Here is a 26751-nt window from a genome sequence, read left to right as displayed (position 1 = left end):
TCATTTATCAGAGAAATGTAGAAGGGTAGGCAAGTTTTCGTAGTTAACTCCCGAGTGTTTCTGCTCAGATTTTGGGAGAAAGTAGCACTTCCTGTTGGTGTGAGGCTTTGCAAAGCCACCTTGCTGATCTTCACCGAGGACCACTGACTGGGGCAGCCTGGGGCAGGAAACTCTGAACTCTCTTTTTAGAGCTACATTTGGGCTTGGTTTCCACATTAGCACAGGTTTTCTTTTTAAGATACGTAGGTGACAATGTAAAGATGATCTCTGTTTTCAGGGGTCTTGACTCTGAAAGCAGGTTTCGAAAGGTGGAGCAGCTCAGGTGGTGAGGACACTCTCTCCACCCCCTTCCCGGGAGCAAGGTCTTAGACCCCCAGCGAGATGCCTCCTCTCAGGGAAGGAATCTGCGGCCCTTATTTATACCTACATGCAAGCTTCCGTCTTGAGTTTCATCTCCCACGGGTCTTTTCTCTAATCGTGGAATGAAAAGCTTGGCTGTGTCAGAGGAATTAAAGACCTCAGGGAACAGCTGACGCTTTGACCAGGAGGTCTGCCTGCTGTGGTCTGCAACTTGCCAGTGGCTAGCTAGCTCAGCCTGCCTCTAAAGCGGGTTCCTTTATAGTAGATTCCCTCACAGAGGTCCTTTTAACCATTTGAGGTTCTGATGGGGATGGAACAAGGCAAATTATGCCTTGGTCTGGGGCTCCTCTCTCCCCCTCCTTCCCCTCCTTTGCAGAGAGAACTAAGAACAGGTATACGGGAGGGTAGGCAGCCTGTATCCAAGGAAGACCACCACAGGAGAGTAAAAACATCTCCATGGACAGCTCGGGAAAGCCTTTGCGGGTGGAAATTCCACCACTAATAATAGCCACCTGAGCTGGTGGAAGCTTGTTTGGACTGCCACCTGTCCTAGGCGTTGAAACAGGTGGGCGAACATTTAGCTGGTGGGGGCACTTGCTAAACCACGCTGGGCACTAATATGTGGGAGTGCCATTGTGTGCACACCAGGGGGAGAGGTGGAGGGTTCGGGTTTTGGAGGGGAATAGACCGTTTCTTAGAAGAGGCGGTTGTAAAGCCTGTAAAGTCAGGAAAGATACTGCTCTTGGTTCTCAGTAGCAAACAGGGGCTGGTACAGCAAGTAAGTGTACAGTGACAGAACCCAGCAGGGCAACTCCAGAAAGGGGCACTGTGCTGTGCTGCTGCCCCCCCAGACTCCCCCCTGCAAAGGCGACTGCACAGGATTTACCCCCTGCCACCCCACCGAAGCCTCCAACCTTGGCTTTCCTCCTTTTTTGCTCTCTGACGTCCCTCCTTGGGACTGACTCGGCTTCAGTAGCAGGTCTGTACTCAGCAGTGAGCTGGGCCACAGAAGGTTTTACTAGCAGCGCCTGGAGAAGGGGGGTGGTGCTACACGCACAGGTCAGAGGTGTGAGCGCGCAGTCTCCTCCGTGGTCCGTCGACACGGCTTCCCACCCTCGGGGTCATTGTTCATCTCAGCTGCACATCTTAGCTGGGGCCTGGGTTCAGAGCTGTCCTGGGCCCTGAGGAAGCGAGGCCTCCTCAGTCTGGTCTGTGTGTCCTGAGGGTCTCACCCTGGGGCAGAGACCAGGCAGGCCTCCAGGACGCTCCCCTTGGTGCTGGCTCTCAGGAAGCTCCACGGTGCTTTCTGCCAGAACGCTTATCTTCAGTGGCTGCTGGCTGCCCTGAATTCCTTTCCACTGACCTGCAGCTGGTCAGTTCATCTGTTTCTTTTTTGGTTTCCTGCAGCTTCTCAGATCTATTTCTAATTATTTGTCTTCCCAGCCTACGGTTTCTCTAAGAAGTTTCTTTTTTGCTTTATATTCCTACCCCACAAAAACTTTAGCCTGGTTCTTGGGTGTCAGTCTCCATAGCGTTATACTTTTATTTTTTTTTTTAAGTAGGCTCCACACCCAACAAAGGGCTTGAACTCACAACCTTCCTGATCAAGGGTTGCCTGCTCTACCGACAGAGCCAACAAGCTGCCCTGTAGTGTTACGCTTTTTCAAAAGTCTTTAGTACGTTGCGGTGGCTCTGAGGTAATCTGTGTAAAGCACAATACTTGGTACACAGTAGGTACTTATTAAATATTGACTCCTCTGAACACTCCTTAATGGGGATAACCTTATAGGTAGGACATATTTTTTTCCTACAAATCCACCGTATTTAACTGGATAGGAAAAAAAAAAAGAGTCAATCCCAATATTATCCAGTTATAGAAAGAGGAATTGTATGAAGAACAGGTGTTAGCAGAGGTAAAACTAAATAGATTAAATAACTGTTTTGGAATAAACTTGTATACAGTCCAGGAAAAAAAAGAAGTTTATTAAACATCAAAAAGACCAAGTACTTTAGGAAGCGTGGAGCTTGCCAACCAGCAAAATAAGAACAAACTGAGTAGGAAAAGTACCCCCAAAGCATCTTTGTTAAAAAGGAGGTATCCCACCAAGTAAACTCTAATCATTCTTAGATTTGACAGTCATGGTTTCAGGTGTTCAGGAGGGACCTGGAGCGCCCACGGCGGCGGGGGGGGCGGGGCAGGGTTGGCAGCTGGTGAAGGAGGAAGCTGCTCAGCCTTGCCCATCCAGCCCAGCCTGGCTGTCCTCTGCTCTGCCTCATGGACACAGAGCTGTCTCTCAGGAGGTGAAGCCAACTTTATTCCCTTCTGGAAAATGGCTGTCAAGTGAGAGGAAACTTGACTGAAAGTTGAGATATCGGTCCTTTTGTGAAGTTAGGACAGTATGAGGAAACTCTTGTCTGTGGAAATCTGATGCAGGAGAAAACTAGGGGACCATGAGACAATTTGGGATTGTAAGAGTTTCAGGATGTACTCCTCACTAATATCAAGGGGCCGTAGGAATTGGATGAGGCAGGATGAGCACCTTGCAAATGACTTTGAATGCGATCCTTCAAGAGAAGGGAACGGCCGGTGGACAGGTGGGATTTCTCCAGGACTGAAGCTCTGATGGTAGCCAGCATAAAATACAAAAAGCAAGGAGATGGAATTATAATTTTCATCAGGAGTTACTGAAGGAAGAAGTTAGGGTAGTTCATACCTCAGATAATTTTGGAAAGATAGAGAGCTTTTTTGCTCAAACAGCTGTATGACAGAGGTGTACTTTTTTTTCCCCCTAAAAACTGTTGACACACATCTGCTCAAGTAAATGCTCACTTCGTCTCCACGGGCATAGTTCGCAAGCTCACAGTTCCATATGAAGAGAGAAAGTGATTAAATTCTACGAGGGCTGGAAGCAAAGCTGTGTAGTTCACTGTTGAACCTATAATGTCTTACCCTGTGCCTAGAGGGGGCCAGGTCTGTCACCTGTCCTCAGCGAATGCTCCCGTGGATGGATGACGGGAAGGAAGAGACAGGATACACGTGGGAGAGAGAGAGAATGGAGTTTTTATAATTGATCTGCACACGACAACCAACATCTCATTTATTTTTCAGAAAACTGACAGAATAACCGTTTTATATAAAAGATTGTCGAGTGAACAGATCATTGTAAACACAGTTGCCACACTGGACATCAACAAGTCACTGTGCCTGGACAGTCCCCTCTCTGATCCCCAGCCCAGAGGTTCTGCAGGAGTCCCAGGGAGTGTCTGTGGGAAGGCAACCATGGGCATCTCTGTAGCACCTGGTACTAGAGACTCCAGTTTCCTGGGTCAGCGCCACACGAGGAGGAAGCCAGACTGGGCAGTCTCACTTCCAACCTGAGTAATGGACAGGCTTTCAATGAAAACAAATTTTTTTTAAAAAAACTTTTTATTTATTTATTCATGAGAGACAGAGAGAGAGAGAGAGGCAGAGGGAGAAGCAGGCTCCCAAGGAGCAGGGAGCCTGATGCGGGACTCGATCCCAGGACCCTGGGATCATGACCTGAGCCGAAGGCAGACGCTTAACCATCTGAGCCACCCAGGCGCCCGAAAACAAATTTTTTTTTAACACAAATATATATAAGCTTTTGGATAAGAAGCAATAAAATTTCTGCAAGGAGATACCATGTCTCCTGGAGAAGTCTCTGAAGGGACAGTGCAGTGGTTCCAATGCACCTTGCCCAGCGGTTCTCTACCCTGGATGCACATTAGAATTGCCTGGAGGGTTTTTGAAAAATCAACGACGTCTGTGCGCCACCCAACCACTGATAAAGCCAAACCTCTTGGACTGATTCTTTGGTATAGCTGGAGTGGAGAACTCCTAGTTGCATTTTCTAAAAGCTTTTGATAAAATTTTATCACAGAACCTATGTATTTTTTTTTCAATGTAATCTCTACCCACAATGTGGGGCTCAAACTCATGACCCCGAGATCAGGAGTCGGATATTCCACCCACTGAGCCAGCCAGGCACCCTGAGTCTAGGTATTTTTAAAACTAATGAATACAGGATGTGTTTGGTCATGAAAACAGAAACAAACGTTTGAGGTGAAGGACTGCATCCCAGAATGGATCAGGGGTTGATAATGGAAGCAGTTTATCTAACGATTTTGTGAGGCATCCAGGGCATGAGTCGCGAAGCCTCCCGAATTTCGCGGGCACGGTGGAGCCTGTGGTGTGGTGGGGCAGGGGCGGGACGCACAAGCAGCAGGAGCCTATGCTCTACTGCAGGAGAGCCCCCTCGTGTCACGGACTACAACACAGGTGGGGGTTACGCTGGTGACAATGAAGAAAATATACAGGGGACATTCACTGGGGATGAGATGAGGTCATGCGTTTAGGGAAAAGTAATCCACATTGAAATGAGGGACAAGTTAGGCTCTGTAGTGGACCTGAGTCATGTCCATCAGGCCCCTAGCATCCCTGACCGTTTGGGGGTCATTCCACCTATATATGATCTTGGAGGGAGTGAGCCTCCAAGCCCCTCTCTTGCCCGTCCCTTTGTGGCCCTGTTAGGGCATGTGATCTAGGTTAGACCCATCAGATGCTCCAAGTATCATGAATGAGGCAACGAAGAAGGGATGATGGGAATTTATCCACAGGGCAGCAGGGTGCTGGTAGCTTCCTGGCCAGACCGTTCCTCTTCCAGAGTCCCAGTTGCACCTCTAGGCTTGGGTCTTGTTCTTTTCCACACCTGATCTTTCAGCCACGTGATGTGAACCTCTAGTGTCCTACAAATATGTTCTTTTAAAAATATATTGTTTCTGATCAGGAATCCTGGCTGGTGCAGGTTTTCCGCAATTTATGAGCCAGGAAAGAGGTCTAGCCAGAAGCTGGTATCCCATGTAGCTCGATGCCACTGACCCAGTGACTGCTAAAGCAGGGACATAAAAAGTGAGGTGAAGAAGCATCATCATGAAGGATGTGACAAGACCATGCAAATTAGAGCGAACCCATCTGTGATAGCTGGACAAATGAGCACTTGGAACACACAGTTCTGGCCGCCGTGCCTGTAGTAAAGTAGAATGGAGAAGGGTACCTCAAATAATCAGAAAGCAGGGCCACTTCCCGGTGGGTCCAGAGGAGGGCCGGCTCAGGAAGGTGGGGCGGGTTCCTGACCCACAGCCTGTGGCCCAGCTGCATGGCCAGCAGCGCTGATCTTTGCAAGTCGACACCAAGCAGAACAACTGTGCCCTCTCTGACTCTGTTAGTGACCTGTGGGCCACTTGGGTCATGGAGCTCATTCACTCATCCATTCGGCATTTGTAGCTCTGTGTTGGCACCAAGGATACTAGGATGAGCAAGACAGGAGCCCTGAAGAAATGAGGCCTCTGGGGCTTCTAGGGGACACAGCGTGCTAGGTGCTCCCCAAGCTCAGGCTGAGGTGCTGTGGGGCCCTAAGGAGCAGCCACTGCTGTGAGGGGCTGGGGGAAGGTCTCATGGGGGAGGAGAGGGTTGGGCTGAGTCTTAAAGCACACCTGTGTGCAATAGGCATGGACAAAGGGTGGCAGCAGGCAGGGAAGTGTGCTGACAAAAAGTCTGAGTGTGTGGCACGTGGGACTACAAAGGTCACAGACCAGGAAGGGCTGAGGATGCCAAGGCGGTGGGAAGCCATTGATATTTCTGTGGCAGTGGCATTCTGATTAGGTTTGAATTTAGAGAGGTCACTCTGGCGGAGGCTTGGGGACAATTCAGAGTGGGCGGAGCTTAGAGGCGGGAGGCCAATTCGCATTGCAGTTAGCTAGTGGTCCTCAAAGTGTGCTCCCCAGACCCTCCGCATCAGCATCAACTGGGAGCTTGTTGGAAATCCAAATTCTTGGGCCCTTTCCTAGACCTACTTAATCAGAAACCCTGAGGTGGGGACCAGGAATCTGTATTTTTTTTAATTTTATTTTATCATGTTATGTTAATCACCATACATTACATCATTAGTTTTTGATGTAGTGTTCCACGATTCACTGTTTGCGTGTAACACCCAGTGCTCCACGCAGCATGTGCCCTCTTTAATACCCATCACCAGGCTAACCCATCCCCCACCCCCCTCCCCTCTAGAACCCTCAGTTTGTTTCTCAGAGTCCACAGTCTCTAAGGTTCGTCTCCCCCTCCGGTTCCCCCCGCTTCATTTTTCCCTTCCTTCTCCTAATGTGCTCCATGCTGTTCCTTATGTTCCACAAATAAGTGAAACCATAGAATAGGTGACTTTCTCCGCTTGACTTATTTTTAGCATCATTTCCTCCAGTCCCATCCATGTTGATGTAAAAGGTATTCATCCTTTCCGATGGCTGAGTCATATTCCATTGTATACATGGACCACATCTTCTTTATCAATTCGTCTGTTGGAGGGCAACAAGCCCTCTAGATGAGTCTGGTGCATGCTCAATTTGAGACCCTGTGTCATCCACACAAGAGGTGATGGTGGGCCAAACTGAAAAGTCATGGTATGAATAAAGTGGGGTGGGTCTGGGAATGTTGGAAACCTATCCAAGAGGTTGAATCTAGAGGACTAATGATCGATGGGGTGCAGATGGGTGGGTGCTAGGGGAGCGGAAGGGGACAAGTGGATTCTGGCATTGGGTAATGAAACTGCTTCCTCATACAGGTGTCCCTGGTAGGCTTCCTGTTCCTTTTGGGCTTATACATTTCATCCCTGGCCTCCTGTATGGGAGGACTCTACGGAGCTCCCCGGATCCTGCAGTGCATTGCCCAGGAGAAAGTCATTCCTGCGCTGGCCTGTTTGGGGCAAGGGGTAAGCGACCTTTTTTTTTTTTTTGAGAAAGGGACCTTTTGCTGTGAACCTGATTATCAGCCAATAAATTGCTTAAGTCTCTCTGATTAGAGCCAGTAGTCAAGTTCTTCAGAGTGGGAGAAATGAGAATGAATGCAAAGGTCATTCTCTCACCCCTGTCCTCTGGCCGCCTGAGGTCGGGGCCAGTTGGACAAAGCATCTGTCAGTGTCACAGCCACCAGGACCCCTTAGCCCTGGGTGGGCTAACTGTCATCGTGACATCTGGGACCCTGAGCAGCAGGGAAAGGGAGTATCACATCCTTTAATAAAAACAAATTCAGGACCCTTTAAGTTCAGGATAGAAGGAAAAAAAATCTCCTGAGGAGGAGGGGCATTGGACCTTGCAGCTCTAACTCTGCCCTTGAGATTCGCCTTCCCTTTGGGGATGCTCTACGCCAATTTCCCACACTTTGGGCCTCTGGGCCCCTGTCGGTCCTCATTACCTGAACTCTCACTGATACAGTGTAGCTTGATTGAGTCATGGAATGATTGAATGAGACATTCCTAAAACCTAAGGGATGACAAAAGCGAAATAGAGAGAGAACCCCACCTCCCAATAATGTGGTTTTTATGAGATCGAGCACCACAGAGGCCCTCCCCACCCCCTTTCCACCCCAGACCCCTCGCCGTTAGGGCCACCAGTCCTCCCTTACCATCCTGCTCTTCTTACCGTCGGTCGGCATGGGCCGGCCGGGGGCTCCGACCGTCCTGTCTGTGTCTTCTATGTCGTATAAGGCTTCTCTGTAATTTCATGTATTTTTATTAGGTACTATATACACAGGGCTCCAAACCAAGAATGATATAAAAGGTATACATACATTGAGAACTTTTGCTCCTATCATGACTCTTTTATTATCTCTTTCTTCACCCGCACCCTTACCCTATCAGTAGCTGTTTTTATTAGTTTTTTATGAATCCTTCTATTTTTTTACACAAAGATAGTATTCTAATACATTGTCCTATACCTTGCTTTTTTTCTTTTAATATAGCTTGGAAATCATCTTTTCGTATGGATGTTGAGAGCACTTTTTCATTCTTTTTTCATCTTGTGGAGTTACCATAGCTTATTTAACCTGTTCCTAGAGATCAACCCTGTGTGGCTTCCAGTAAACAGTATTACAAGGAATAATTTTGTATGTGTGCATGTGTAATTATTTTACGTGCAGATATATCTGTAGGATAAAGTTTCATAAGTGGATGTGCTGTGGCAAAGGGTAAATGCATTTTTAATTTAATTTAATTTATTTAAAGATTTTATTTATTTATTTGAGAGAGAGAGAATGAGAGATAGAGAGCGCGAGAAGGAAGAGGGTCAGAGGGAGAAGCAGACTCCCTGCTGAGCAGGGAGCCCGATGCGGGACCCGATCCCGGGACTCCAGGATCATGACCTGAGCCAAAGGCAGTCGCTTAACCAACTGAGCCACCCAGGCGCCCTGCATTTTTAATTTTAATAGATATTGCCAAAACTACTTTCATAGGATTTGTATCATTTTGTGCTTCTACCAGTAATGTATAACAGGCTGTGTCCCGACAGCCAGCATCACTCTTAGACACAGGACAAACACCCTGCTTTCTAGGACTCTGTTCTGGTCGTTGGGATAAGAAGTTCATGAGAACAAGGGGACATGCCCACCTGGATCCCATGCCCCACTCCTGGATGGTCTAGGTGTGCTGCACTGGATCATTTTGCACTCTTGCCTGGAATTCTCTGCCCAGATGTTCTACAACCCACATCCAGGGTCTGCAAGGGCCACTTCTCTGGGCCTGTCCTTTCTGGGACCAGGGAATGGGTCACAGTCCACGTGTGGGTGTGAGGCCCCCATGGTATGGTCTGGGAAGGGAAGGGGGGAGATCTGCGGGTAGCCACCCTCCACTGGGGAACTCTGAGGAGCGCAAGGATTCTAAACTTGAACCTGACCTTCCCCGTTGTGCTGAAGCTGTGTTTGCAAAGTAAGGAGGATAGAACACGTTTGCTTTAACAGTCTGTTAGCTTGGTTTGCAATTGTGAATATTTAGACATAGGGTGTGTAGACCGCTGTTTGCCCTGCGTACCACATTGTTAGCAATCATGGTTCATTGTCAGATGTGAATTTTTGCCAGTTGTGTAGTGAGAAATGGCATCTCGGGATGCTTGTGGTTTGCATTACTCTTATATGAACAAGGTTGGACATCATTTCTTCTTAGAGTCATTTATATTTGTATGTTTTATAAGTTTTTAATTAAAAAAAATTTTTTTTCTGGGATTGTTAGTCTTTTCCTTCTCAATTGCTAGAAGCTCTTCTTTTGTTAGGGAGGGTAACTGTGATATGTATTAGAAATGTTTTCTCTAGTTTGTCAACTTGCCCTTTAACTTTGAAATTTTTTTCTCCCCAAAGCTTCTTTACATATGATTTGATTTTATTAGCACATTTTCTTTTTTAATGGGAGAGAGAATAAACTTTAAAAAATGTTTTGAGGGATACCTGGGGGGCTTATTCAGTTAAGCGCCTGCCTTCAGCTCAGGTCATGATCCTAGGGTCCTGAGATCGAGTCCCGCATTGGGCTCCCTGCTCAGTGGGGAGCCTGTTTCTCCCTCTGCCTGCAGCTTCCCCTGCTTGTTCTCTCTCTCTCTGACAGATAAATAAATAAATAAATAAATAAATAAATAAATAAATAAATAAAATCTTTAAAAATAAATAAATAGAAGTGTGTGGTATAATTTTTTTTTTTAATTTTAAAACATAAAAAGTTTTTGAGGGGCATCTGGGTGGCTTAGTCGTTAAGCATCTGCCTTCGGCTCAGGTCGTGATCCCAGGGACCTGGGATCGAGCCCTGCATCGGGCTCCCTGCTCCGTGGGAAGCTGGCTTCTCCCTCTCCCACACCCCCCTCTCCCACTCCCCCTGCTTGTGTTCCCTCTCTCGCTCTGTCTCTCTGTCAAACAAATAAATAAAATCTTAAAAAAAAATTTTTTTTGAGAGAGGGGCGCCTGGGTGGCTCAGTCAGGTAAGCAGCCAACTCTTGATCTCAGCTCAGGTCTTGATCTCAGGGTCATGACTTCAAACCCCACATTAGGCTCCACACTGGGCATGGAAACTACTTAAAAAACAATTTTTTAAAAAATATTTTATTTATTTATTTATTTATTTGACAGAGAGAGACAGCAAGAGAGGGAACACAAGCAGGGGGAGTGGGAGGGGGAGAAGCAGGCTCCCCACTGAGCAGGGAGCCCGAAGCGGAGCTTGATCCCAGGACGCTGGCATCATGACCTGAGCTGAAGGCAGACGCTTAACCAACTGAGCCACCCAGGCGTTCCCCCCCCAATTTTTTTTTTTTGAGAGATATTCAGCATACAGAAAAGAGCATAGAACCAATAGGAACAGTTTAAAGAATAACTGCAGTGAAACCCCCAGCCCCTGCATGCCACCCCCCACGTGCCCTCTCTACTCCGAGCCCCGTCCCTCTCCCCATGGTAGCTATAACTCCTGCCCTGACTTCTGTGATCAAAATTTCCTTGCTTTTTTTATGGCTTTACCCAGGAGTGGGCAAAATTTTTCTGAAAAGGGCCAAATAGTACTTTAGACTCCACAGGCCCTATGGTCTGTGTCACAACGATTCAACTCTGCAGTTGTACCTCAGAAGCAGCCACAGACAGACACACCTACTGGGGTAGGTGTGGTTGTGTTCCAATCAAACATTTTTATGGACACTGAAATTTGAATTTCATGGGATTTTCGTGTGTCTTAAAATATTCCTCTTCCTTTGATTATTTTCCCCCAACTGTTTAAGAATGTAAAACCTTTCTTAGCTCGTGGGCATGCATAAACAGATGGTGGCCAGATGGCCCGGGAGCCATAGTTTGCTGACCCCTGGTTTGCTTGCTACATATGCATCTCTAAACAGAATTGTTTGATTTTGCCTGTTTTTAAACTTTGTATAAATGTGGCATGCCTCTTTCACTCAACATTATGAGATCCATCCACATTTTTGCTTGTAGCAGCAACTTGTTTATTATCCCTATCTAGCATTTCCTCATTTGCTAGAATTTATTTTTCCATTCTGCTGTTGATGGACACTTGGGTTGTTTCCGATTTGGGACTGCTACAGACAGTACAATGAACATTCTTATACTAGTAGACAGGTTCACATGTAGAGGTCTTCCGGACTATATACCCATTTGGTAAGCTATAAGGTATGTATACTTCCACTTACTAGATAATACCAAACTCTTTTTCCAAAGTACTTGTACTAATTCACACGCCTATCAGCAGTGGATGAGTGTTCCTATCCCTCTGTGTTTGTTCCAGTGCTTGATATTATCATACTTTTTAATTCTTGCCAATCTGGTGGGGTTTAATGGAATCTCCCTGGGGTTTTAATTTGCATTTCCTTGATTACTTAATGAGGTTGGGTAACTTTCATATGTTTAATAGACATTCTTTTGCTCATTTTTTGTGTTTTTTGGTTTTTTTTTAGTGGATTGTCTGTCTTCTAATTATTTTATAAGGATTCTTTGATATTCTGGGTTACCCTCTGTCAGCTGTATGTGTTGCAAATATCTTTTCCCATTCTGTGGCTTGTTTTTTCATCCTTGATGATGTCTTTTGGTCACAGAAGTTCGTGTTTGACTGTTATTAACACTTCACAAGCTGCCCTTATCAACGTCTTGGCCTGGATCATTAGCATTTCCTTCAGCTTACCTAACACCCTTCTTTTAAGTTCTCTGCAGTTTCTAAGGATTTATTTTATTCTTAATAGTTTTATTGTTAGAGTATGTTAAACAGCTGTAGCAAATCTACCCAAAAATGTAATCCTCAAAGTCAGTAAAAGTGTATTTTTACTTCTTATTTTTTCCTCCCAGAATTTTACTCTGAAGCTCTTGGGCAGGTGTTTTGGGTCAACAGGGGCTCTGACCCTCGGAGACTCAGGCTGATGACTTTGCCTTCATCCTGTGATTTCGAAGGTTGCTCTCTCTTCTGACCGTCAGGAAGGGGGAATGCACCTGGAGGAACACATGTGGCGGGTTTACAGGTCTGATCTGGAAGTGGCTTCCAGGTCTGCCCCCTCCCCTTGCAGACTGTTGGCTGTAAAGGAGGGGGAAGCAGTGGTGAGATCCCGTGTATATCTAAGGGTCAAGCTGACAGCATTTGCTGATGGAGATTGAGAGGATGAGAAAAGGCATCAAGAATTTTGCGTGACTGAGCAGCGGGAAGGATGGAATTGCTATTTTCTGAGACAGAGCCTATAGAAGAAGTAGATTTGATGGGTGGGAGATTGGGGGGTGAGCAGTTTGGTTTGGATCATTTGAGATCCTATTAGACATCAACTGGAAATGTTGAGTAGACAGTTGAATATTAAAGTCTAGATTTCAGGAGAACATTTCAGGCTGGAGATTCAGATGTGGGAGTTAAGAGCATAACACTGATATTTAAAGTCAGGAGCCTAGTTGACATCACCTAGGAAGGGAATATAGATAGAGAATAGAAAGGGCCTAAAGATGGAGCCCTGGGCTACTTTTTTTTTTTTAGATGGAGGGAGAGGGAGAGAGAGAATCCCAACCAGGCTCCATGAGCTGAGCCGCTGAGATCATGACCTGAGCTAAAATCAAGAGTCAGATGCTTAACAAACTGAGCCATCCAGGTGCCCTGCCCTGGGCAACTTTATTTATTTATTTACTTTTAAATTCAATTAGTTAACATATAGTGACTAGTGTAAAATATAATGTAGAGGTAGAGTTCAGTGATTCATCAGTTGCATGTAACACCCAGTGCTCATTACATCATGAGCCCTCCTTAATGCCCATCACCCTGTGACCCCATCCCCCTACTCTCCTGCCCTGGGCTACTTTAAATGTAGATTTCAGAGATATGGAGAAGCCAGTCCTGGAAACTAACGAGGAGGGTGGCAAATCAGGAGAAGCAAGGCAAAGAAAGTCTTTCAAAGACCAAGGAGTGATCAGCTGGGGCTAATGTAGTTCTTAGGTCAAGGAAGATGAGGACCCAGAAGTGATTATTGCTTTGAGCCCAGGAACCATTTGAATGACTGCGATGAATAGTTTCTGTGGAGTGACAGATTCTATGGAGTTAGCATGTATTTTCCACTCCTGTTCTCCTGCAGGTCCCCATACTCACCTCCATTAATAACAGACGTGTGTGAGTGCATGTGTGGGAGCATGTGTATGTTTAGTTTCACAATTTGCCCACCACAGCCGCCAGTGATTCTGTCCCATCTTCCAGAGTCTGCCATTCCCCTTCAGGTCCTTTTCTCCATTATAATCTGGGAACTTTGCACCACTCTGATTTCCAAGACTGGTGCTAAAACCCAATGAAAGACAAAAGGAGAAATATTTGGGAAGTCCAAGTTCTATATGGTAATGCCCCATATTAATAGTTATGAATACAACCAATATCCATGGTGTGTTGGGAGCCAACTGTGTGTCAGTGCTGTGTCAAGCATTTTATGTGCATTAGCTCTGATCTCACAATAATCCCATGAGTTGAATATTATTATCCCAAGTTTGTAGACAATCAGTTATTAGCTGATTGGCAGAATCATAGTAGAAGTGGTTGGGCCATTATGAGTTGTATTTCTATCATGTAATGTGATTTTCTTCTGAAATTTCATAGTCCTGCATGTTATTTTTGTTTCTGCAGAAAGGGCCAAATAAAACACCTGTAGCTGCCATCTTCCTGACCAGCTTAGTGACCATGGCCTTTGTCCTTGTGGGCCAGGTGAATGTGTTAGCCCCCATCGTCACCATCAATTTCATGCTGACGTATATTGCAGTGGACTACTCCTACTTCTCCCTGTCCATGGTACCCTGCAGCCTTCCCCAGGTGCCTGAGTTAGTGCACAAGGAGGGCACAGGAGCTCTCTGCTGCTCTGAGCACCTGCTCTTGGAGAAGGCTCCCAGCTATGGCTCTGAGGGCATGACCCAAAGCCTCCCTGAGGGCACTCTGCTAGAATTCACCAAAGACATGGATCAGCTCCTCCAGCTAACCAGGAAACTTGAGACTAGCCAGCCGAGGGAAGGAAGCAGTGACGGGATCCCAGAAAATAAGAAGGGGAACCGCAAGAAGGCCACCAAGCAAACCCTACAAGATAGCTTCCTTTTGGACCTCAAGTCCCCAGCTTCCTTCCCTGCTGAGGGCTCTGACAGATTGCCTACTGCCTCTTGGGGGGGACAGGAGGCCTACTGGAACAAGCAGAGTGCCAGGAGTGAAGGGGTTCTGCCTGGAGGACCATGTACTGAACTTGTCCCTGAGCCGAGCAACCAGCCTGTCCCAACTGGAGAAGGTGAGTGCCTTGAAATCACATTAGGGCCTCCTCATTTGGGGTGACCACCTACCTGGTTATCACAACCCCGTTTCATGCCCTTAGACAGTTCACTTTATACCTGGGTTTAAAATCCTTGTCAATTTTGTGTGATATTTATTTTTTAAAGTTATATGCAAACATCAGCTGCATTTGTAATTCTACTCTGTTACAGTTGATTTTAAACAGAAACTCTTGTACGGTAGAGCTGGGCGCCATGGCTAATAATTGAACATTAATTTCATTTTACTCAAAAATCAGCTGAGATATAATATCAACACAAGTGAGACCAATTTTTCCTTTCAAGAGAAGTGGGAATGTAACAAACTGTCTGCCTTAGTAGGTTTTGTCTGTGGAAGATGAATCTCCCAAACCAGGCAAGAGGGGATGGAGAAAAGATGGCTAAAGGAATACAGCTTTGCTTTGCTTTCTCAGATCTACAAACATGGCGGCACAGAGAAAGACTCTCAAAGAGAGGCTTACAGGGCATGAGAAATTCTGAGAGAAATAAAGAATTCATAATTTTGAGTCTTCCACATTTTAAAATGGTGCTTTACATATGTTATTTCATGTAATATGATAGATATTACATTTTTCCATTCTACAAATGAAGATCCTGAGGCCCAGTGAGGTCACAGAGAAGTCTCAGAGCTCACACTTTGCGCAGCCGGGTGTCATACCCAGGTCCACCTGTATTGGAAGCCCATTATTTTTCTCTCTATTACCCGGCCCCGTGAGATCTATATTGACAAGTGTGAGCAAAGAGGAGGAGACAGAGGGACATAGAAAGAGATGTCTAAAAACAAATACTTTACATTCTCCCATACACTTGCTTTCCTTCTTTCTCTCCAAATTGGTGGGAGGTTTTTAATGATAGGAGCATTATTAAAATTTTAAGAATTATTTTAGTTTCATCAAAGTAATAAGTGTACAGTTTAATAAGCCAAGTGGAATTAAAAGTAACCTAATTGGGGTTCCTGGGTGGCTTAGTCGGTTGAGCGTCTGACTCTTGATTTTAGCTCAGCTCATGATCTCAGGGTTGTGGGATCAAGCCCCACTTTGGCCTTTGTGCTTGCACGGAGTCTTCTTGAAATTCTCTCTCTCCCTCTCCCTCTGCCCCCTCCCTGCTCATGCACCTGCGCTTACACACACATGCGCATATGCTCTCTCTCTAAAATAGTCTTAAAAATAAAATAAAATATCTTTAAAAAGGTAACATAATCAGAAATAGTAGCCCCCACTCTTCTATACCATCCCTTTTACCCTGCTCTGCTCCCTAGTCCCACTCCCAGAAAACCCCCCCTTTCTTTCTTTACTTTTTTTTTTTTTAAAGATTTTATTCATTTATTTGACAGAGAGAGTGAGAGAGCAGAAGCAGGGGGAGCAGCAGAGGGAGGGAGATGCAGGCTCCCTGCTGAACAGGGAGCCCAATGCAGGGCTTGATCCCAGGATCCTGAGATCATGACTTGACTCCAAGGCAGACACTTAACTGACTGAGCCACCAGGCGCCCAATCCCCCTTTCAACCAAAAACTTGCTTCTTCCATTAACCTTCATGTTACTAAATAATATATTTGTATTTCTACTTCTTGATATGTCAGTTTCAGATATCATCTTTTGACTTCCTATTATGGTAAATGAAGTTTTAATTCATTTATGCCACTCTGACTTCTCATCCAATGTCCCAGAGTACTTATATCACAGTTTTTGATTAACTTAATAGCTAATATTCATATGATCATGATTAAGTAAATCTTGCTTAACTCTGAGCCATATATTATACTATGATTACATTTTCTTTTTGTTCAACTTTTTCTATTTCCTGGAGTTAATAATTGCCTTGTTCTTTATTTGCTTGGTTTTCTGTAAAATCATTTTTCTCTAAATGCTTGGCCAGATATATCAAATACCTCTTAATGTTATTTTCCAAGTGCTCGAATTCTTCAGAAATTTAACATATTCATTTCTTTTTTTCCCTTTGTTGTATGGCTCTCATCCTGTTCCAGTCTAGACTATCTGTTCTCTAAGCCTGCTACAAAACTATTATCTTGGAATTTCTCTCTTTATCACACTTCTATGTCAGATCCAGGGAATAAGAGATTTTTTGGGATACAATATTATACTAGATTTTTGCTTTTTTTTTTTCCAACTCAGCATTGGATGATCTTCCTATGTTTGAAGAATTTCCAGTGTTATAAGTATGGTGAGAGGCAAAACAAGCCTTTCACACTCAAAACTGAAGATGTCAGATACTCAGTTTTCCAGCTTCTCCTATAGCTAAGAGTTCAGGCATGAAGCCAAGGCTCTCCCAATCAGATGAGCCCCCTTACACCTGGAATTGGGAACTAGAAACCTGAATAAATGGGGACTTCAAGGAACTCTCTGAAAGCCTGATATTAGCTGCAGGATGACTGCATTCCTGGCTCCAGTGTCCAGGGATTTCAGAATCAGCAGACTTCAGTGTCTAGACCTTGGTGCCTGCCACAGTAGTGTCCCCCCTAGACTGCTCTGACATATAACTTTGAGTGTTGTTCCTGGCCAAATAGCCCTGAATTTACTTTGCTAGCCTTTCTAGCTATTCTCAGAGGGAAGCCTAGGAAATATGTTTTTACCTGCTCATTTTGCTACTTCATATGAAATTGTGTGGGGTTTTTTCTAAGGAAAAAAGGGAGATTGGGTAGCAACAGTCTATGCCACAATTATCATGGTTTTAATTTCTAAGAGCTTTTGGTTTCACCCCAATTTGTCCTTATGCTTTTTGGGTTTTTTTTTTTTTTTGAGACTTATTTATTTATTTGAGAGAAAGAGAGAGAGCATGAGCAGGGGAAGGGGTAATGAGAGCGAATCTCCAGCAGACTCCCCACTGAGTGTGGAGCCGAACATGGGGCTCAATCCCCAAACCCTGAGATAGTGACCTGAGCTGAAATCAAGAGTCGGGCGCTTGACCAACTGAGCCACCAGGTGCCCCACCCCCCACCTTTTAAAAAATCTGAACATCATCTCATTCTTGTTTTATGAGTACAATGGCTTATATTATCTCTCTGGTAATATTACTTATTCTCCCTCTAGCCTTTTTCTGCTCTTTTTACTGACCTGTGTTCTCTAGATCCTTTTCTCTTTGGCTTGGTCTTTCTCTCTCTCTCTCTGATATTGGAGGCTTTACTAAAATGTCTGTTGATCTTTAATTTCTTTTCCTACTTAGAAGTGAAATACTAAAAAGCTGTTTAGAAGACCCACATACTGGTCAGGGCTTGTTGATTGGGGCACCTCACTGTAGAATGATTAGGGGGTAAGTTAGCTTTTTCATAGGAGGACCCCAGAAGACCCCCAAATGCAACTCTCTAGAGGTTTTCCTCTGGACTCTTTAGTTCCTCCAGAGGAGAGTCCTTTAATCTCTTGCCTCACCCAGATGGCTGCTTGCATTCAGGGAGCAGGGGGAAGTAGGGGAGTTAGGGGTATCTTACTGTTTAGGATACAGACTTTCATTTAATTCCCTAGTTTCTAGCTCCATCTGCCTACTCTTTGCTGTGCCTGGTGTCCCAAGTCCAGGCACTCACTGGCTTGATTTCTTCAGAGGAAAGGGGTCAGGCAAAGAAGGAGTTGTTACCTAGCTCTGTGAGCAGAAGAAGGGTTCTTGGTGTCCAGCTGTTTCATATACAGTCTCACAACCAAACCTCTGCACCTTAGCACTTCCCAGGGACATGGCATTGCCTGATCTTGAACTTTGCTGGGGTCTACCAGGGTGCATTGGGCTGCTCCTTGCCAGCATCCTCTCTGTAGGCCCTAGAGTTCATTCTCATCTGCTCTGCTAACTCTGTTACCATTCCTCTGTCACCTTTCCATCTTCCAAGTCTTGTTTTTGTTTTCTCTCTCATTCTCCTTGTGTTTGTGGATTTATGCCTATTTAATTTTTTTTCTGTCTTCTCAGTGGGTTTTCAGGAGAAACATGTGGTCAGTTTGTAATGTTTAGTCAATGAAGTGCTCGCTGCCCAGTTGCCCAATTGTAAAATGTCATAGCTGTTGACCACTCCCTCTGTTCTATCCTCACTGCCTGTACCTTGGTGCAGACCCTTCCCATCCAGCACCCAGTCTCTTGTTAAGTCTGCAAACTAGACTCTTGCCTCCAGATTCTCCCACATCCTGTTTCTCCTTCTCATTGTCCGCTGAATAGTCTTTCTAAAATAAAACTCTCATCATGTCTCTCTTACTTAAAAACCTTCAGTAGAATCTAATCTCTTCCATCTAAAGTCCAAGATCCTTGGTTTGATTTGCAAGGTTCTTTACAATCCTGCCCTATATTACCTTTTTGGCCATTTGTCTCCTTACAGCCCATACGCTCTTATTTCCAGTTACACTTAGACTAGTGCCCTAAACACATCTTGTTCTTTATTCCTTCCTGTCTTTGCATATGCTGTTCTGTCTTCATAGTTGCTTCACCTCCTGCTTCTACATCTGGAAAACTCCAGCTTATAGTTTAAAATCCATCTGATTTTTTATATCCATTTACACCCCCTCTGAGAAGGCTTTCCTGATTTCCTCTCCTGTGCAAGCATAACATTTGATCCGTGCTAGTAGTATAAAGAATTAACACATTGTTTTATGCATTTAGATCAAATTTGTTTACACATTTGTTTTCAGGCCTACATGTCTGTCTGTCTTAAGGAAAAGAAATATTAGTTTCATTCCTTTACCCCTAGTGTGGCCTTTCTTTAGTCATAAGCCATGTCTTTCCACCTTATGTTCATCACAGTATTCCTACACAGTACACAGCATGCAACAAACACTCATAAAAGGCTAAATTGATGCACAATTGAGAAAATATTAGCTTAAAAAATGAAACATTGATCAATAAAGTAGAATAGAAAGAGTTATACTATTATAAGAACCTAATCTGTGACAAACCAGATGTCATACAATAATAAGAATCAAATCACTATTGAGTAAACATTGTTGAAATCAAATGAATCAAAAAGATTAACCTGGGCTGTATTTTATACCTTATATAGCCATGAATTCCTTATTTATAACAGCTGTGCAAGAGAGATATTTCTGACTGTTGAAGACATCATCAAAGACAATGAGGATCTGATTAAATAGAAATAAAAAACATTTGTACAACACAGTGTCACAGAAGGAAACAATTATTCTGACAAGCACAGCTGATAAAAGCATACCTTCCAATGCATATTATTTTTTAAAAATAGGAAGGTCAAACTCCAGATTCTACTAAAGAGAAGTGTGTAGATGAATATGCAGTTTACATTTGAAAAATCAATGCCCAGACTCGTTCATTCAACAAACTTTTATTGTTAATTGTTAAATATTGTTGGTAGCTAAAAATAGCCAGTATTTTTCAAGCATGTCCATGTTCTTGGCACTGAGATAAGCACTTAACAGATTATCTCATCTAAGCTCAGATTTAGGCATTGTTATTATCTTTTTACAGAGGCTTAGAGAAGTTAAACATTTGCTCAGGTTATGAGACAGCCAGATTTTGAAACCAGGTCCTTTTCACTTTAGGTCCCGTGCTCTTAACCACTACACAAAATGTATGCTACTTGCTGATAGTATCTACTATAAACTAGACCATCATATTAATTCAAAGAACACAAATTAAACCACCTTTAAAATATCATCACACATCTATTAAGCTATCAAAAATTTAAATAAAAAATAGGTCTGTGGTAATCAGGTATATGTACACATTGCTGGAAGCAATTCCAGTGGATTCATTCCTTCTGGGTCTGTTGATTAAAGTTTTTCATCAAATTTGGGAGCCATTATTTCTGCAAATATTTATTCTGCTCTTCTCTTTCTCTCCCATCTCTATAGGACTCCAATTACACATTAATTGGTATACTTTACATTGCCCCCAGGTCTCTGAGGCTCTGTTCCTTTTTCTTCTACCTTTTCCTCTCTGTTCTTCAGTTTGGGTAATTTCTACTGATCTATCTTCAAGTTCACTGATACTTTCTTCTGCCATCTCAAATCTGCTGTTGAGCCCATATAGTAAAGTTTTTATTTCTGTTATTTGACCTTCTAACTGTAGAATTTTCATTTGCTTTTTTTTAGATTTATTTATTTATTTGAGAGAGAGAGAGAAAGCATGAGCGTGTGTGTGTGTGCGTGAGAGTGGGGGGAGGGAGAGGGACAAGCAGCCTCCACGCTGAGCACGGAGCCTGACTCAGGGCTGGATCTCATGAGATCATGACCTGAGCCAAAATTAAGAGTCCAACGCTCAACTGACTGAGCCACTCAGGTGCCCATCATTTTTTTTTTAAATGTTTCTATGTCTCTGTCGATATCCCCTATTTTGAAAGTAACTGCCATCATATTTTCCTTAAGATTTTATTTGTTTATTTGAGAGAGAGTGAGCGGGGGAGGGGCAGAGGGACAGGCAGTCTCCCTGCTGAGTGGGGAGCCCATCATGGGGCTTGATCCCAGGACCCTAAGATTAACCTGAGCTGAAGTCAGACACTTAACCAGCTGAGCCACCCAGGAGCCCCTAAGGTTGTATTTTTATTTAATTCTTTGAGTATATTTATTATACTAGCTGCTTTGGAGTCTGTCTGCTAAACCCAGCATGTAGGCCCACTCACTCAGTTTCTTTTTATTGCTTTTTCTCCAGAGCAGGGTCAGTTTCCTCTTTCTTTGCATATTTTGTAATTTTGGGTTGAATACTGGACAATTTCAATAATATAGTGTGGCAACTCCTGATTCTGGTGTATGTTTCCAAGTTTTTGTTTGTTTTAGTAAATTTCCCAGATTTGAACTATGGAATCTCTCTCCTCTGTGGTGTGTGGATTCTGATGTCCATACTCAGTTTTTTATTCTTATTTTTAATTTTTAGCTTGGCTTCCTGGGGTTTGCCCTTGAGTCTATGTGGCCCATGAGGCTCCACCCTCTGCCAGTGGATCTGTGTGTAGGTTGGGAAGCAGTCAAAGTTGCAGCTAGTTCTCCAGTCTCCCCTGGCTTTTACTTTTTGAAGTCTCTCTTTGGTCTCCTCAGGCAGCAGCAGTTTTCCAGTCAGCCAGGGAAATATGGGGAGATATAGTTTCTCTATAGTCCTTCTGTGGCTCTCTCATTTCTAGATATTTCCATTAAATTTCTGGTTGGCCTAGCTGGGTCCACAACCTCAGGCTAGAAAGCTGAGGACTTTTCCCCCTCTTAATTTCCTACTGTATTCACCACATTTAGCTTATAAAGGCACAACTCACAAGTTTGCCCCCTCTGACAGCAAAACTGCCAGTTTCTGACCGGCTCCATGCTGGTAAGAACTGGAATGGGGATGGGAGGCCAGGCCATAGGCTCTCACTGTTCTCACCCTCAGTTCCAGCAGTTTTTGAAAAATAAATACTTCTTAATTATTTGTCTCCATTTGGTTTCTAGAGCCCTGGGTGATTGCTTTTTATTATTTTGTCTAGTTGTATACTTCTTGTGGAGAGGATTCACTGACCTCTTCACATTGCCATAGCTGACAGTCCCTCTGGTTCATTCTTCTTCTTCTTTTTTTTTTTTTAATTTTTATTATTGCTGTATAGTTGACATAATGTCTCCAGTTCGTTCTCTCTAGAGAATGATCTTTCATGATGTAACAAGAAATATAAAACTATTTAATTGCTCTGACTCTCTAAATCTATTTGGGGGAATGGTATATCAAGGAAACAACTCAAAACCAAACAACAAACTATAAGATGTGTTCAAGATTTTCATAGCTACATTGTGTTAACAAAAAATTAGAAATAACTTAAATGTGCAACATTTGGAAAGTGGTTAAAAGAATTGTATTATCAACATAATAAAATACCACATGGACTTGAAATATGATTCTTTGTGGACTATGCACATTCTTAGTTTATATATATTAACTAGAAGTATGTGTTTATTTATTCTGATAAAGATATGGAGTATATTTTCAGAGATGGTTTAATATTTATTTTAAGTAACTTCTATAAAATTACTTAATTTGTTATTTTAAAAATTGACATAATTATGTTTATTGTATTTGATATTTTTAAAATGCCTGATGCATGGTTTTGTTTACCTGTTTGTTTTGCAAATAAGGCATGATAAAGTAAGGTCGCTTTCTTGATTATTATTCTAGAATTTATAACATGAGAAACTGTCCCCTCCCACACTAGTCTGTAAGACTCGCTTCTTTCAGCAAAATCCTTGACAAGAGAAAAAAATTCTTTTAGTCATTTTCAAAGGGTTTTGAAACCATAGTTGTTCAGAATTCTGAATAATTGTCTGCCTGCTTTATTGTGCCTATTCAAAGTAGTTGAGCATCCTTGCATGAATTTTCCCTCACATTGATGATGTATAAAACTGCATCGTGCTTGCTTGGAAGGCACACCTCTTTCTTCTGTTTCCCCCTAGGTTCCTCAGAAGACATACACACACATACAGTTTCCTTAGGTACAGTGTAATTGAGGTTGTGTGAGATTGAGATTAACTGTGAAAAGGTGAGCTTAACATTTCAAAGATCTCAGAGATGCAAAAATCTAAGTCCTTAACCAATACGGTTCCTTCTTAATAACCAAGGGGGCAACTGTATTTCACTAAGCCTGTGATTGGAAAAATGAATCATGCCTCGGGCATGTTAAAATTGTACAACTTAATTAATGGCAATCAACAGTATTCCTACTTTTTTAAAAAAAGTAATAAAGTCATTAATTCAAATCAATCATAAACTTTGGCAAAGTTTATTTTAATCCACAATTAAAGAGGAGACATTTATTGAGCACTTCCTATACACAAACTTCTAAATGCCAAGATTTGGCATTTAAAGATGTAAAAGACAGTCATTGCCCTCAAGGTATGGAGATACAATGATAGTTGGAAGCACATGATGAAGGCAGATAGATGTTGAAAGGATAGAAACTACTTTGGGGGCTAGGATGGTTTCTTGATTCATTTAACCACATGTGTAGAACATTTCCTACATTTCAAACACTGTTCCAGGTGTGGGGGAACATTCTGAATAGACATAGAAGGTCTCTGATGTCCTTGAGCTTGCATTCTAGGAGGGGAAGACACATACTAAACAAGCAAACAAATATATACTGTAATGTCAGTAAGTGATAGCTACTATGATGAAGAGTAAAGCAGGGTAACAGGATAGAGAGAGGCGATGGTGGAGAGAAAGGGTACTGTTTCAGATAGGTTTGTCAGAAAAGATATCTCTGAGAAGAGGATTTTTTTTTAAGATTTCATTTATTTATTTGACAGAGAGAGACACAGCGAGAGAGGGAACACAAGCAGGGGGAGTGGGAGAGGGAGAAGCAGGCGTCCCGCTGAGCAGGGAGCCCGATGTGGGGCTCGATCCCAGGACCCTAGGATCATGACCTGAGCCGAAGGCAGACACTTAACGACTGAGCCACCCAGGTGCCCCAAGAAGAGGATATTTTAATGGAGAATCTAATTGCATAAAATAGTGAGCCATGTAGATATGTGGGGGAAGAGTTCCAGGCAGAAGAAATGGCATGTATAAAGGTACAGGTGAGAATAGGATTGGCAAGTTCCAAGAACAGCTGAAGTCCAGCAGTAACTTGAGAGGAGTGGGCTAGGGGAGAGAGGTAGGAGATGAGTACATGAGAAAAGTGGAGGTCAGTGCACTGTAGGGCCATGCAGGCCAGGGTTGTGATACGATCAGGTTCAGGCTTCAAGAAGATCACTTAAAAAAAAAAAAAAATCACTGGCTTTTTGAGGAATGTATTGTATAGAGAGAGGTAAGAGAAAGAGCCAAGCCTGTTGGAGATATATTAAGGCAGACTAAACTGCTATAATAATAATAATAATAATAATAATAATAATAATAATAATAATAAATATAGTGGCTCAAACACAATGGAAATTTATTTCTGAGTTGCATTAATAGTCTAGGAAGGCTCTCCTCCGTGCATTGATTCTGGGACTCAGGCTGCTTCCATTCTTTTGACTTTATTATCCCTTAATACCTTGTCATATAAAGTCAAGACTCAGTTACCATGTTCAGATTCACAGGCACAGAGAAGAGGCATACCTGCTTTCTCAAAGATGTTGGTGCTGAAGTGGTACTTACCACTTTTGTTCATATTCCACTGATAAGAACTTAGTCATGTGACCACACCTCACTGCAAGAGATCCTGGGAAATGTACTATGCCTGTGGTCTCTACTATAGGAACACACTACAGTAAATCAGATGAAAAATGAAAGTGGCTTGGATTAGGATGGGAGCAATGGAGGTGGTAAGGAGTGGTCATATTTTGGATATATTTTGGGGGTAGAATCAACAGGAATTACTGATGGAATAGACGTATTTGTGAGGAAAAGAGGGGTTAAGGATAAATCTTTGATAGTTGAGTGAATGGTGGTGTCATTTATTCAGATGAAGAAGACTTGGGGAGAATAGATTTCTGCTTTAGCCACATTAAAGCTTGAGGTGCTTGTTAGCCAGTAAGGGGAGATATTAAGAAGACAACTAGGTATTCTAAACTTCAGTTCAAGGGAGAGGTCGATCATGATGTCTACTTGGAACATCAGCATGTGGATAGTATATAAAGCCACTGGGGACTAGATGAAATCTCCCAGAAGTGAGTATATTTGGAAATAAGAAGAGTGCCAGGGACTGAATAAATGCTGGGATACTCCAGTATTTGGGAGTTGGAAGGGGGTGGTAATCCAGCAAAGGAGACTAAGAAGGAGTGGCCAGTGAGAGAGGAGGAAAACCAGGGGAGTATGGCATCCGAGAAACCAAGAGAAGAAAGTGTTTCAATAAGAAGAAAGAGATCACATGTGTCAGATGCTGTCTGAAAGGTCCAGTAGAATGAGGACTGTGAATTGACCATTGAATCTGAAAAGTTTCAAGTCACTGAAAACCTTAGGAAGAGTAGTTTTAGTGGAATGTTATATACAATCTTAAGAGTGGGCTGAAGAAATAATGGGGGGTAGAGACTGTATAGGCAATTCTTATGAGGAGTTTTGCTATAAGGAAGGTAAATAGAGCAGTAACTAAGGTGTGGACTGGGAAATATTTGTTTAAGTGGGAGAAATTACAGTGTATTTGTATTTGATGGGGATGATTCAGTAAAGGATGGCGAAATTGATGATGCAAAAGCAAAGCCCTTGAACAGGGCACAACCTGAGGGATTTGCCTTAGGTAAGAGCTGGGACTGTTCATCCACTGTGAAAGGAGGAAAGGTAGAAGAGAGGGTACAGATGCAAGTAGCTTGGTAGATTTGTGATGAGAGAATATAAAAGCTCCATTTGAGAGGAGAAGCTGTAAACTTGTTACACCAGAGAGCAGGAGAATGTTGACTAGGTACAAGACTGCTGAGGAATGCTGAAGTGTGGAAGCAGGTGAGGTAAGCAAGGGAATGCTGCTAGTCTTATAGAATCTTAACTAGGTAAAGGGGGTAGTGGAAAGAGGAAGTAGGTAATAGAAAGCAAATTGGGCAAATAGGGCAAATTGACTGAAGATTCCTTTGTAGGCTACGAATAGTTGGAGTGAGAGACAGCAGAGTAAATTTTTAAAAAAGGAGGTGATAGGCAGAGGTAGATAGATTGAGATCATGATTTGGGAGGTGTAAAGCTACTCATAAAGCAAGCCTTAAGTGTGGTCAAGGGAGTTAATGGTTGAGGTGAATGGAAATTGTTTTTTAGGCTGAGTTACAAAATTGGAGAAGAGGAATTCATAGGTATTTGCTCATAAAAATAGAAAAGGGTTTGGTAACAAATTGGTAACCAAGGATTTGGCTCATTTATTTTTTAGATTTCTTCCTAAAGTCTACGCTCCAAGAACAAGATATCCAGAGACCAACTTCTTTCTACACCCACATGTGCAACCCCTGGGTCTCCCTGTTAGGGGTGAGTAACTTCATTTTTATCCCAATTGTCCTTGAGAAAGAATTCAGTTAGAGATGTCAATCTAGGAGGCTGCAAAGGGGAGAGGAGAAAGGAGAGTCTTAACTAGGAGCAATGTGATTTAAGTATGTTACATTAGAATTTAGATGAGACTACAAATGGCAAGATTATATTTAATGAACCACTTATTTTAATCAATGGTTTACTTAAAAATAATTAATCACCCATGATAACCTCTGGGTCACTAAATTTCTAGCTATAGCAAATTAACATAATTTCACTCTAATTTGTTTCTTCTAAGGAAGAGTAGGACAAGGAGCTAGGGTAGAATATCTATTTATTGATAGTTTTGATTATAGGGTACTTTCGGGTGGATGTCTTCTCAAATATCTGCTTAAGGGAGGCTTTGAATTATATGTGAACTTCAACTATTCA

General features: G+C 43.0%; 1 protein-coding gene across 1 annotated transcript in view; it reads left to right on the top strand.

Annotated features, from left to right (window-relative positions):
* SLC12A8 (solute carrier family 12 member 8) overlaps window positions 1-26751 on the top strand; it is a 148532-nt gene that overhangs the window by 104314 nt on the left and 17467 nt on the right. Inside the window, exons 8-10 of the mRNA XM_088028966.1 lie at window positions 6996-7142; window positions 13812-14454; window positions 26225-26319. Of these exons, the coding sequence (XP_087885092.1) occupies window positions 6996-7142; window positions 13812-14454; window positions 26225-26319 (885 nt within the window). The remainder of the gene's footprint in view (window positions 1-6995; window positions 7143-13811; window positions 14455-26224; window positions 26320-26751) is intronic.

The sequence above is a fragment of the Eumetopias jubatus genome, unplaced genomic scaffold, assembly GCF_037043125.1.
Source record: "Eumetopias jubatus isolate StellerSeaLion01/CBP00866 unplaced genomic scaffold, mEumJub1_p1.0 scaffold_1, whole genome shotgun sequence".
Lineage (NCBI taxonomy): Eukaryota > Metazoa > Chordata > Mammalia > Carnivora > Otariidae > Eumetopias > Eumetopias jubatus.
Note: the sequence above shows the minus strand (reverse complement) of the source record. Positions and strands in the feature narration are given on the sequence as shown.